Here is a 14,124-nt window from a genome sequence, read left to right as displayed (position 1 = left end):
TCTGTCTCTACTCCATCTATTTCCAGCAATGGAGATGACCGAGTACTGAGCTCAAGTAAAATTTTGAGAACTTTGAGATTTTCTGCTACTTTCTTCTTTTGATTCACTACATTTCAGATGTTAACACTCGATTTACTAGATAGACTACATTGTTTTACAGTCACTAGTTGTTATAAATGTATCCTAACATTATATAAGCTGTTTAAAATTGGGTCCAATTCAACCTCCTACTGAGCAACATGAAATTCTAGTATTAATGCATTAGTAATGATAATTAGTGTTGAAACGTTTAAGCCGATGAACCAAACTACAAGTAAATAACTCGACAGCAACTGATTACTTGTTTAAGTTCATTATTCAGCAAAAACCTCTATAATTCCTTGGTTCAAGCTCCTCAAATGTGATGTATTGCTGTTTTTCTATATTTTATCACTTGAAAATCTAATATTTTTGGGCTCTGGACAGTTGGTCAGACAAACTAAGCAATTTAAGGATGTCGTTTTGAACTTTGATAACTTGTGTTGCTCATTTTTCACTATTTTCTGACATTTTAGAGAATTGAACTATTCTATTCAATTATGAAAAATATATGACAGATTAATCAATTATGACAATTAGCTTAGGGTTACAGTCCTACATTTGTTCCATTTCCCAAAAAGCAAATGACTTTTTACTTTCTAAAAGGGTGTAAATGACAAAATCCATATCATGTGAGAACCATTTCCTCTGTTTACAATTAATTTTCACATCTTCTGCATCGAACATTCTGCCCCAACACAATTTTTATACATAAAAGCCACTTCATGACATTTTAAAAGCTGCAAAAGGTGGGTGTTACAGAAAATATAACATTATAAAGCAATGACAGAGGAACCACTGTGCAAAATGAGTCATTATACTTTTTAACTTTAAGCAAAAATTGCAGATTCTTAAACCACAGAATCTACTGGCAGGTGAACTGTGAGGATCTGAACACGTCTTCCACCACTGTCTGTTTCTCTAATGTCTCTTTGTGTTTCGCCTCTTACATTACATTGCTCCATCCGGACACACGCCCATGTACCCTTCGTCATCCGCCCCACGTCCTGCATTATGACAATTTGGGCCGGTATTCAGCCAGTATGGCTTTAAGTGCCACCATAAATCCCTATTATCCCCAATCCAATACATCGATGTCACTAAATGATCCATAGCCCTTTCACACAGTACAACTAATACAGTCTTCAAAGCTCTTAGCCTTTCATTCTTCTCAATTACCACTCCCTTTCCCGCACTCTCTTGCTCTCCGTCTCCCCTTCTCTCCCCCCCCCCACACTCTATCTAAATCCTCTTTCCGGATTTCTCTCTCCATTTCGTCAGCCTTCCCTCCTTTTTCTCTCCTTTCTCCTGTTGCACTCTCCAGTCTCCTCTTCTTTAAGTCTGGTCCCCCCTTCGCTTCATCCTCTGCCCCTAGTCTGCACTCCCACTCAGCCGCAGAGTGGCCTCGCCTCTTCTTCTGTGGTTTTCTTAATTCCCCTTCTGCTCTCTCTTTCTCCAGTCGCTCGCTCTCTCTCTCTCTCTCTCTCTCTCACTCTCTCTTTCGTCGGCTCTTTGCAACTTCCATCACTCTCCCAGTGTCCTCGCAGTTGCTCCGTCTATTTTCATGCACACACAGACACACAGACACTGCCGCTCATTCACTCGCTCCTTCTCTGTTCTCTGTTTTCTCAGCAGTCCCTCACTGCCACTTTCTCTCTGTCTCTCTCTCTCTCACACACACACACACACACACACACACACACACACACACACACACACACACACTCTACATCTGTGTCACCCTCATTCCCTTCCCTCTCTCTCTCCTTTGCTTTTACTGTCAGTGAAGCTGTCAGAGGTGCAGTGGTGAGCAGCAGTCCTAGAGCTCATCTATCCAACACACACACACACACACACACATAGACTACAACTGCATGAATGAGAGGCTGTAATAATAGCATGCTGACCCGTGGTGCTCTTCCGCTATCTAGCCGGAGATGAGCACTGTGTGACAGTGTGTGTGTGTGTGATTATCATCTGTCCATTACCAGTGTTTGTGTGGTAAACCGATGGGGTGTGTGTGTGTGTGTGTGTGTGTGAGAGAGAGTGTGCTGTTCCAAGAATGACTGATTGGTGTTGTGTGGTGTCAGGACGGCTGGGCGAGGCCTCGAACACACCATCATTCACATCGAGTTGATCTCCTTCAAATCGCTCTCTGTCTGTCTCTATTTTTCTCTGTTCATCCTTTTTTTAAAGGGTCGGTTCACTCAAATTACAAAACAGAACCAATGCCCCTGTTATTTTGCATGCAATCCTGTCACCAGACAAGACCAGTGATTCAGCAAAACCCTGGATTATGTTCAGTGACAATGTTTCTTAACATTCAATGCCAATGTTTATAAAATGATTTATTTATGCGATATCTTTGCATGCCAATGGGGAAGAGTAATTCCACTAATCTTATAAATGGTGCTTCGTGTACTAGTCATGAGCAGTACTACTCAGCTTGTGAAAACAGTTGTATAATGTTTTCTGTGGCTCTGTAGGACAAAATCTAGAGTCTGGCATCAGGTTATCTCAATTTGGGCCTAGAGGTCTGTGAGATGATTATTGTCTTCGAAAGGATGTGTTGGTTATTTTTGTGAGCATCATAAACAAAATTACATTCACCTGCATTATATTTTGGATTGTTGGCAGAAATCTGAGGAGACAAACTACCTGCATGGTTAGACACCATTACAGGTAAGAGGGAAAATACATCTTTTTGTATTATGGGTGAGCTAACCCTTTAAACAAAAATCCAATCTCTGTAGAAAGCGACAATCTCTAGACTCCTCTTTCCCTCTGTCTCCTGTTTTCAGCTCAGTTGCAACAAAAAGACCAGATAATCTGTCCTCGGGCAGGCAGCTCTCCCATTCCTCTCTCTCTCTCTTTGTAGCTTCAGTCCATTCTTTCGATTCATTTCAATCCATAATTATAGCAAACACTAACACTGGCAAGGCATCAGGACACATGACAGGCGTTTTTGCATTACAAAGCCTGAGTGTAGCATTTTTACATCAATAAATCATTACCATATTATATCATCATATTATATTAGTATAATTACTGCAGAAAAGGCCATTGTAAGAAGATCTACCAGTCAGAATGATGCAGTTTACACAAGAGTAGATTTGGCGGGATATCTGCTGGAGAGCCTTGCAAACAGACAGAGGGCGCTGTTCTTCCAGTACAAATAGTGCTTAAAGCTTATGGCGTTTCTGGTGATGGCAGATGGCGGAGGGAGCGAAAGGGCGACAGAAACAACACTTCTAACATGTTTGTTCTGCTCGGTAAAGCTAAACAGAAAACCTTTTGACTGACGAGGCAACAAGAAGCAAGGGGGGGGTTTACGGGAAACATGGTCATAATTTGGAGAAACGCTATCACTGCCAATACCACTGGTGTGAGTCAGAAGCTGCCAATCGTCTCCTCAATTCTCAGTTCATCTGTACAAAGAAAGCCGGTTAATTTGTCCTCCTATGACATCTTCACTGTGTTCTCTCTTCATCTCTCTCTCTCTCTCTTCCCTGCTCATTTCTCCCGTTTATCTGTAACAGAAGACCAGTAAGTCTGACCTCATGCAAAGCTCTCTCTATCTCTGTTTCTCTGTTCGACCTCATCCCTTCATCCTCTCCTCCGCCCTGCCTTTTATTGCTGGATTCTGTCGTTATCCCCGGCTAGATCCGACCCACGCTATCTCTCGCTCTCTGTTGTGTCACTCCCAGTTGCAGATATGTTGCAGCTCAACGAATGACACACACACATTTGCACAAATAAACTCATGTATCAACACACACACACAGAATACAATAAAAGCAAACACACACACACACACACACACACACACACAGTTCCTGGATACATGAATAGGCCCAAATGTACAGTATCAGGGCATGAAGGAATGGTGGCAAGGAGGGCAAAAGCACAAACGCAAACACACTCCCAGCGTGTTTCTGCACGCACAAGCAGCATGCTCTCGCACTAGCACACACACATATGTAGTCACAGGTTTAGGACACACACACAGAGACAGCAGGAAACGTGGCAAGGACATAATACACACACAGCATGATCACACACACACACACACGCACAAAAGCCACGTTCTCTCTCCCTTTCTTTCTCACACACGCGCACACACACACACAATCAAAAACAGACACAAATGCTCATATGTCGGGCATATGTGCAAAATTCGCACATGTGTAAAAACATACACACTTGCAAATACCCATACACACACACACACACACACACACACACACACACACACATTCATGTACACAAGCACAAACCACATCCTAACAGCTACACACTCACACACACTGCCCTACACACATACACATAACCACACCCATGCGCTTCCTTACCACACACATAAATCCAGCATGAGTACAAGGAAGAGGACAACAACAGACAGGTCCAGCACATATTTTCTGACCCCCACAACACACATTCACAAACACATACACACACATCTTCCACACACTCCCTGCGACTCTCACCTTCCAGCTCTTGGTCTCCTCTGTACCAGCGCAGCCTGGCAGGGGGTTTGCTGCCTGTACTGGTGCAGGTCAGGGTGACTTTGCCCCCCTCCGTCACTGCATTTTCGAAGCCAGAGATCTGAGGTTTACCGGGCACGCCTAGAGAGAGAGACAGAAAGAGTTAGAGAGTTAACGAGAGAGGCAGAGCAAGGCAGATAGAGAGAGAAAACTTTTATGCTGCAGGGCTCACCTTGTAGCCAGAAAAAGCAAAAAAGGTCAGGGCCAGTGGCTGATGCATCTGGCAAGAAGTGCAATTTTTTGGCAAAGTTGATGTGTATCGAATTTGAGAAAAAATAAATATCAACAGCTAAATTTGATACAGCATCTTCAATATCACAGAAAAGCTTGAATTTATTTGGTCAGTTCTGAAAGCTCTGATGGAAACTGGCTGTGAGAAAAATAATATTGCAGGCTTGCAATGATTTCCCCTCTCAACATGATTCAGAGGCACTGCACAGCAGCTCAAATGTAAAGTTTCTGTTCACCCTGACCTTCCAGAAGAATCAAATTCACTATCTCCCTAACAGTGTCCATCACTAAAATATTGTAGTGCACCTGCCCTGATGGAAAAAGTGTTTTGCTGATGAGAAACCACTTCAGACTGTGCAATTACTGACTAGTATGTCTCAGAAGCAAAGGCAAAAGGACCTTACTGCTGTTACAGCACCACAAAACCTCTTACGGAAGAAGTCAGGTTGAGTCTAACAGTGGAGAGCTCAGTTTGAACTGTGTTTCCTACCAAAAACCAGCAGATTTTTAAGGCACTGACAAAGAGCGACAGGGACACCAAATCAGAGGGTGTCATATTGGCTGTTGTGGCTGTCATTATTGTTGACTTTATGCATGTATTCAAAGTGGATCACTTATTTCTTGCAGAAACCACATCTTCTTATGATAACTTGCTCCGGAAAATGATATACATTTTCGTTACTAAACAAGGGGTTAGATTTTTTCACATGACTAATAGCACTGTCAAACGAGTGGGTCTGTGGAAGTGTGAGTTATTGTAAAATGTTTCACTTGATAGTAAAGTGCTATTTGCAGAACACATTTCAAAAGGAAAATCCATGATAACATACAACATCCTCTTACTGTGTCTTTGATTCGAAGTGCATATCAATATATGAATAATTGAAATCCCTACCAAAGTATAATAAGACTTAGAGACATGACAGAAGCTTATATGTTGATGTCTATATAAACAGACAAAACTGTTCCCAAAACAGAACGATGACGATCATTAACTTCACTTTCCAACAGTACTTGTTGTACATGTGCTGACAATTCCAACATATGCAGCACAGCCCCAAAAGGGAGGATTGCTGCCTACAAAGATCAAAGATGAACATGAAAATGCAATTAATTCAATAATAGAGAATTATAAAGCATCACTTCAAAATGAGCAACATGAGATATGCATTAACTGTGACAGCCTTGGCATTTTTGCAATTTAAGTTCAGTCTGGTAAGCACTAATATGTAACTGCTCATTCTCAGTACTTCAGGTCAGTTCAAAATGTCAAGTAAATTACATTTTGCAGATATCATTAAAAATGACTCCCAGAATTCATTAGCTAAAAGCCAAGATGGGAGTTGGAATGATTCAGTCAGACTAAATGGCTTCTTGGGGGGGGGGGGACACTGGTGCCTCAAGTGAGAGTTTGCAAGAAAAGCTGAGAGGGACAAAAGGATGAAAAGGCGAGACTCAAACTGAGCCGCCAGGACAGCCCCCCAGCCAAACCAAAATTTCAGGATACATCTCCATCTGCCGGAGGTGTTCTTCCAGATTCCGGCACAGTCAGTTAAAACGAGAAACATTTTTGCTTAATTACTATTTTAACCTGGAACGCAAGCTGATGTGAAAACAACACAAGCAAATATTGCCAAACCTTTCAGAATCCTCTCAGTCTTCACCATCATGGTCGAAGACAAGAGTAAGGAAAAAATTAAACTTTTTATGTCGGCCTCCATCTGGAGCCATTGTGGGCAGCACTTTACTCCAAGTTTTGGCAGAGTTTACCAGCATTCTGCTTTTGAAAATAATGAACATTTGGTTTGCCATCTACCGCATACCGCCGACCAGTGCATTAAGACAGTAGATAGATAGATAGATAGATAGATAGATAGATAGATAGATAGATAGATAGATAGATAGATAGATAGATAGAGGTGTCCCTGCAGATAGACAAACAGACACGGAAGTACCAATATAATGTGTCGTGAACTAACCAAGGTATAGATCAAAAAAATAAAAATGTGGTCAATTTTTAATGTAGCAGTATTTGATGTAGCGCGCTGTGTGCGGAAGCTCTCTGGCAGTAAAGTAGCATTGAATATTAATGAGGGAATAATACTGCACATATAGAATTGGTTGGAGAAGCCCTGTCGAGACCCCTTCCTCTACAAGGAGAATAAAAGAGAATAAAGCCATTATAAATTATTCTCTGCTTAGCTGAGGAGAGAGCCACACATTTTACACTAATAGACACACAGGCGTTTAAAACTGACCGTGCTGAGCATGATGCACTTGTGTGTGTGTGTGTGTATGTGTGTACGTGTGTATGTGTCTGTCAAAACATTGCATATGTCAAAACAGGAATAAAACATACACATGAACGCTGGTGTGCCAAAACTTGATACCTTTGGCTGTTTTTCCCATGGGATCTGCGCATTTTAGACATTTTACCATACATTTTTAATGGTTTGGCTCCCTCTCTGGGGTCATGAAATATTTATTGAACGCAGAATACAGTGTCACAGCTGTCAATTGCAGCGAATAAAAAATGCTTGAATCACAATTACTGCAAATTGAAAGAAATAAGGAGGAACGATTCTCATGTTAATTTGAATTTAAAGCGCAAAAGTAGACATGCCTTCACCCATGCTTCGACACACACATTGTCCTGCCCCCTTACACTCACATACACAAACATCACATTAACATTTCAGGCGCTCTGCTTATGCTGTTGTCCAGAGCAACTATATTGAATTCTTTTCAAATACAGTTTGCAGCTCTTCCAAAACATTTGAATAAGTATCAACTAGATGATTTATTCAAGGATGCCTCCACAGCTGTTGACTGACAAACCCCAAATTTGGGGAGCAACGCTGTGGCCTTTCAGCCACAGATCAGCCAAAGTGCCCAAACAAAAATTTCAAAATTTTAGCATCTCTTGTTTTCATTTATTGCTTGGAAATTAGGCAGACACCCTTTGCAGCTCAGTTTTCATCCAACATTTTGTTGGCAAATTATGGTGTATTGAATTAGAAAAGCTGAGAGTAGATGAGAAAAAAAGCTGAAAAAGCTTAGAGCAAAAACATATTCTATGTCCATATCAGAAGGTATGCAAAATTAAGGGATGGAAGTCCATTTGCTGAATAAATATGGATGCAGGTTTTTCATGATCAGCACAAAGAGCGACTCAATTTCATTACACAGCAATTTAAAAGTGGAATTGGATGCCCTGAAATGTTGGCTGTAAATCTTCACCACAACCTCCCAGGAATATCAGACCAGCTGTCTCTCCCATGTATACAGTAAGTCTCCATTGTGGTTGTACAGCCATTAGTTGGTGCATTACAGTATTGCCAAGCACCCAGCTTTCTTCTCATCTTCAAGTGAAACCATGAAATATGGCCAGAATTATCTGACAATAATAAACCAACTAATAAAAATCAATACTTGAAAGCCTGTTTGTGGGGGGGCCAAAGCCAATTAGCCCAATATCTATTCAATAAACAGGCCAACTCAACATTGACAGGATGACCGCAATTTATGGCAGGTTGCAGGGAAGCATCACACGTAGGTAATAACATCCATCTCTAAGAAGATGAGTGGAGCCGCTTTATCTCCGCACAAGAATTATATGAGGTCGTAACCTTAAACAAAGGTTAATGCTATAAGCAGGGATCTGGATCAAACTGGATGAAGGCATCATGAGGAAGGCTATGGAGTCATTACATTACGATCCACTGAAGGAATCATTTTTTTCAATTAATCAGTGATACTGCAGATCAGCAAAATAACATTTTTACTTTAAAGGCAAACTTTTCCGGTTTTACACATGAAAATCAGATCATTCATCATGAGGAATACAGGATCTAATGAAAAGATTGAATCGAGTTATGGGCAACATAGGGTAGTAGTGTTTTTGCAGCTTTACCCATACTAGGGACTAAATGTCAGGATATGTAAGTCTTTGCTGCATTGATTGCAGACATTATTTTCTAATAGGTCTTTCATAAGTCCCCTAACTTTATAAAGTGCAACACTAAACTGTTTGAGTATCAGTATTTAGCCTTGTTTCTCCTAGCATGTAACATCCACAGGGTCAAACTTCATTCTGCTCTGACAAAGGGTAAACTCTGCGGGATAGGTCGGGCTAACACAATGACACAGTGGTGTATCAAGGTGAATTGGAGCCACTTTTTCCAAATTTTCTGTGTGTTGTCTGCAGACATTGTTGTAAAATTGTTACAAACAACATGACAGCCGAGGAGAAAACAAGAAAAGATGTCAAAAGCTTCCAGTCATTCATATAAATTTGTCACAATCCTACATGTTTGGGGGAGAAATTAGGATAGACTGCAGTCAAGCTGATTTGTACGGCCATCAATCAGTCTCACAGGAGACATGCCTGAGTATGAGCACACCGAAGCCTAGCTGCAAGGCATTCTGTACCATTAGGCCTCAGTGAGAACAAAGAAAGAATTTTAGAAAAGCCTACGCAGGAAGGAATAATCTGAGGAAACCTTCGGACAGGAGAGAATGATCCTCCTTCAAGGACAGGCTGGAGATGGAAAGGTTAGAATTAATAGAGTAAAGGGATGTTTACTAGAATTATAATGAGAAATGATTGATTCTTGTTTTTTTATCAAGAATATTTTCTCATTTTCTTAAAATCCAAAACACCTTATTTCACACAGCTGTTAGAGACACACATTACGTGCACATTCATTTTTCAGGGGTTTATTTTAAGGTCGGGAAAAGTTGCTATCTCTGTTTTGGTAACATCAAGATGACAGATTGCCCCCCCACGACACACACTCTGTGAACGGTGTGAATATGTACTGTGCGTGTGTGACCCACCTAGCACGGTGACAGTGGCTCGGGCGGTACGGACCGGCATGGTGAAGATGGAGCAGGTGTACTCGCCCTCATCAGACAGCTGCACGTCAGCGATGGTGATGGAAAGCTCAGTGGAAGTCGAGCGGTGCAGCTGGATACGGTTATCTCTCAGCGCTGAAGGAAGACATAGAGGGAATATCAGTAATTAGAAACATACATTTATAATTGATCTGCTTTATGAATTATTTAGAGGTTTAAATTATATAAGGTATGCTTTTATGAAATGATTCAACCTTTTTACTTACTATAATTGTTATTTACAATTTAAAAAGTAATTAAGTTTATATTTGTTTAATAGTACAAGGAATTTTATTTGCCAGTACATGTGAGAAAACAATCAACACCACTTTCCTAAAAAGAAGGTAGAGAGAGGTGGAGGGAAAGAAGGAAAAGTGAGTGAAAAGATGAGGTGGTGGTGGAGGGGGAGGGTTGGGGGAAGCACAGGGGAGAGGAGAAAAGGTGATAGAGAGATGGGTAGGGAGAAGGCAGAGGAGGATGGATTGAAAAAAGTAGGAAGGGAGATGAGAGACAGGACGGTGAAAGGATATGAGACTGAAGGTAAAGGTGATGAAAGGATGGGAAGAGTGGATGTGGCAGAGGTGAAGGAGAAAGGGTTGAAAATGGGAGAAAAGGGCTTGAGAAAAGGGGAGTTAAGAGAAGGAAAGGGTGAGAAGGGGAAAAAGAGAACATATAGGGAGAAATGGGGGAAAGATGGTGATGAAGGGAATAAGGAAGGTAAAAAGGAAGAGAAATGGATGTAGGGAAAGTGAAAGGGGAGAATTGAGATGACAAAAGGTGGAGAAAGTAGGGACAGAAACAGGGAAGGAAAATGGGAAGAAGAGGGGATGTAGTAAGAAAAATAAGGAAGGTGGGAAGCGTGGAAGAAAGCATGTAAAAGAAGGTAATCAAGGGTGGGGAGGGCAGAGTTTGAGGGAAGGAGGAAAGTAAGAAAGATGATGTGCAGAATTTAAATCATATGAAAGAGAAAGGTAAAATGGAAGAGAGGAGGAGGGAGGAGGGAGGGGGGAGGTGTTAAGAGAGAAAATGATGTAAGAGGGAGAGCGAGGGAGGAGGAGGAGGAAAAGGAGGAGGAGGAGTGATGAAGATGAGGTGAGAAAGAAGGAAAAAAATAGCCGAGATGTTGGTGCGAACAAGGCAGAGAGAGACAAAGAGAGGAGTAAAGAGAGGAGACGCAAAATCAGAATGAGAGAGAGACGAAAGAAAGTGCAAGAGAGAGGGAAAAAAAAAAAAACTGAGAAAAATAAAACAGGAAGCATAAATAGCAGGGAGAATAAGGGAGAGACAGAGAGGGATGGGTGGGGGAGGGAAGAGGACGAAGAGGAGGGAGGTGGGGGGGGGGGGGGGGGGGGGGGGGGGGACATAAGAGAAACATAAATGGCTTTGTCATCAATGAGAAATCCAGCCATGAAAGAGGGAGAGAGCGCAAGCGACCAAGATAGATGATGATGATGAAATGCTACGAAATAACCGCTCGTTTCCGTGATAGCATTGACCTCTACGGTGTTTGTGCTGTGTGATTGCTGTCTGTCTCCCTGCCTTCCTCTCTGCCTGTCTGTATAGATGCCTATCTGTCTGTCTCTCTGTCTCAAGAAAGGCTTTTCAGCTTTGTTCTCTGGCGTCATCATGCAAATTTGCCTCGCCGTAAATAACGATGTCTGACAGTCTTAACATACAACAACAAGACTAAAAGGAAGCAGACCCCTGAGTAAAGCTACGGTGGTCAAGGAAAGTGAAGAGTCCATATTCCAAGGTGTTACAGTGGCACTTATTTTTGTCTCATCCCGAGTTGAAGTTTGGTGAGACTCAGCTAAACTAACAGCCATATTTTAGGTATTGTTAGTTGTACTAGAAGTAAACGTAGCCACGGGGGAGGCTCCTTAGGGCCCGATATGACACAAGCGGGTGGGAAATCAGCACAGGTAAGCAGGTGTGTAACAAAATGGCCCCATAAAGTGCCCACAGAAGCACTTCTCTTAGCTGTTTCACACCAGTTTTGAACATATTCTAACTTAGCAGGGGTGGGCGAGGTTCACAGCGAGGCTCTAGTTCAGGTGTAATGCTGCCTTTGTCAGCACCTGGTTTCCCTTTAGAAACACCAGACAGAGAGACAGATGTTAGCCAGCTAACGTGTTAGCTTATGAACTTGTCAGGGTTTGTATAAATAAAGCATCATGGTGTTTGTTAGATTGTTTTATCAATTTGCTTTAAATCTATGTCGATGCTTCTTGTAAAAGTGGACATGTCCATCATTTTTAGTCTTTCCTTCTAACTAAATCGTGCATAACACCATGTTTTTAGGTAGATGCATATAACAAGAAAGCTAATTCTAAGGGAATCTGACGCAGCTCCTCATATTAGCCTGGGTGCAAGCATCCAGCATCAAGAACTACAAGCTTATGACAAACTACAGAGTCTATATACAGTCCAAAAAGTTGGAAAACCTTTGAATAAGATTGTGGTACTCGTGTTTTAAGCTGAGACGTTTTTAAAAATGTCTGAGTCTCTGCAAGGTTGTGGTTTTGTTTTACCAGCTCTTTCATCAGTGATACACATAATGAAACGTAGAAAGCAGAATAATTCACCATTTTCCAATAGGGAACAAAGGGACATTGATTTTTGTAGCCAGTGACCAAGGCAGCTGTATTCTCATAGAATAAAACACTTAAATGCAAAGCATGTTAGTGCTCAAGTTCACACCTGGATAATATTACCCCATTTGAAGGTAGCAAAAGTCACCTCTCTGCACAAAAATCAATGTCTTTTGGGTTCTGTTGAGAGCACCAGGTTGTTTAGAAAAGAGGCCGACTGCTTACTAATAGGGCCACTTCACATGGCCCAAATGGGAGAGGAACTTGTCTTTGAGTTGAAAATGACTCTTTCACTGGCCTCCTCTGGTTGCTGTTGTTGTTGAAATGCACCCTGTTACACCTGTAGCCACACCTCATAGTGATGTCACAGCGTACTGGCCGCACCCTGAGTACACTGTGACATCACTGCAGCAAGGTGAGCATTTCAACCAATGACGGTCAGCAAAAATTCTGCTGGTGTTAAGAAACTTGTTAAGTCATTTTCTCTAAAACAAAATCTCAGATAAAAGTGTTATGTGGGCAATAAATGTGCATATATGTGTGTGTGTATGTGTGTGTGTGTGCAGTTTAATAGTGTGTTATGCTCACTGTCTGTTTTCATATCTCACTGTTTATTTGTCTTTCGCAGTATTGAGCCACATCTGTGTCTGTTTGTCTCCTCATCTCTTTGTCTTTCTTTCTGTCTCACCATTATTTCCCTGTGTCTCCATCTCCCCATCTGTCTATTCATCTGTCTGTCTGTGTTGCACTCCCACTCACATGCAAGCACACGCACACACACACACACACACACACACACACACACACACACACACACACACACACACACACACACACTCACACCTCTGTTTCTCTTGGTATTTTTCAGTTATTTCCAACACTACTTTATCTCCATGCCTTATCACTAAGCAAGGTCACTACATTTGTCTTCATGAGCTACCCTCTCTGTGTGGGTGTGAGTGTGTGGGTGTGTGTGAGGCATGCGGTCACTCACACTCTCTCTCTCTCTCTCTTTCTCTCTCTTGCTCACACACACATGCACACACACACACATGCATACACACACATATGCACACAGACACACACACACACACACACACACACACACACACACACACACACAAATGTCCCCTGGACCCTGCACTCAACTATCAGTCTTCTTAATTCTCTTCCCTTCATCTCTCCTCGATCTCCCCTCTTTCCCTCACTCTTGTTCTTCGGCTTTCTCTCTTACATCTCACCCATTTCTAATCTTTTCTGACTCCAGGCTTTTCTCTCTCTCTTTGCTCTTTCTTTTTTTTTTTTTTTCATTATAAACAATGTATATTGCTTGGGAGTACAGGTGTGATGGATTTTCAAAAACGATATGATATCTAGTTACGGGGCAATATCGATCGGGAGGCCCCATGAAAATTGTACATGTGCCTCGCACTGTTTAGCCTCTGATGTGGGCAACATAAATAGTTTGCCAATAGGTCACACTCTGCAGTTTGGCTTTTGTTTCTTCGGTGAAGGGATGCAATTCATTTCTTAGTACTGAGATAAACTGGATTAATGGATGAGGTGTGTATGTCTGTGTGTGTATGATGGAGTAGAGGAATACAGTTTGAAAGTAGAAAATCCTGTTCATTTTCTCATAGAACATGTAGGGTGACTGACATTTGGAGCACTTCCAAGCCTTGGACGGACAGAGAACTCTGAACATCAAAGCTTAGCGGTCGCAACTTCGAATATTTTTAGAACTTCTGAACCAATGAAAAGTGTGTGTTCTAGTTACTCTTATT

The 14,124-nt window shown here is 41.7% G+C and overlaps 1 protein-coding gene across 1 annotated transcript in view; it reads right to left on the bottom strand.

The window, feature by feature from the left end:
- Nucleotides 1-14,124, bottom strand: part of cadm3 (cell adhesion molecule 3) — a 77,680-nt gene that overhangs the window by 18,413 nt on the left and 45,143 nt on the right. The window contains exons 4-5 of the mRNA XM_070845159.1: nt 9,693-9,845; nt 4,566-4,703 (exon numbers count right to left, since the gene is read on the bottom strand). Coding sequence (XP_070701260.1) covers nt 4,566-4,703; nt 9,693-9,845 — 291 coding nt within the window. The remainder of the gene's footprint in view (nt 1-4,565; nt 4,704-9,692; nt 9,846-14,124) is intronic.

The sequence above is a fragment of the Pempheris klunzingeri genome, chromosome 15, assembly GCF_042242105.1.
Source record: "Pempheris klunzingeri isolate RE-2024b chromosome 15, fPemKlu1.hap1, whole genome shotgun sequence".
NCBI lineage: Eukaryota > Metazoa > Chordata > Actinopteri > Acropomatiformes > Pempheridae > Pempheris > Pempheris klunzingeri.
Note: the sequence above shows the minus strand (reverse complement) of the source record. Positions and strands in the feature narration are given on the sequence as shown.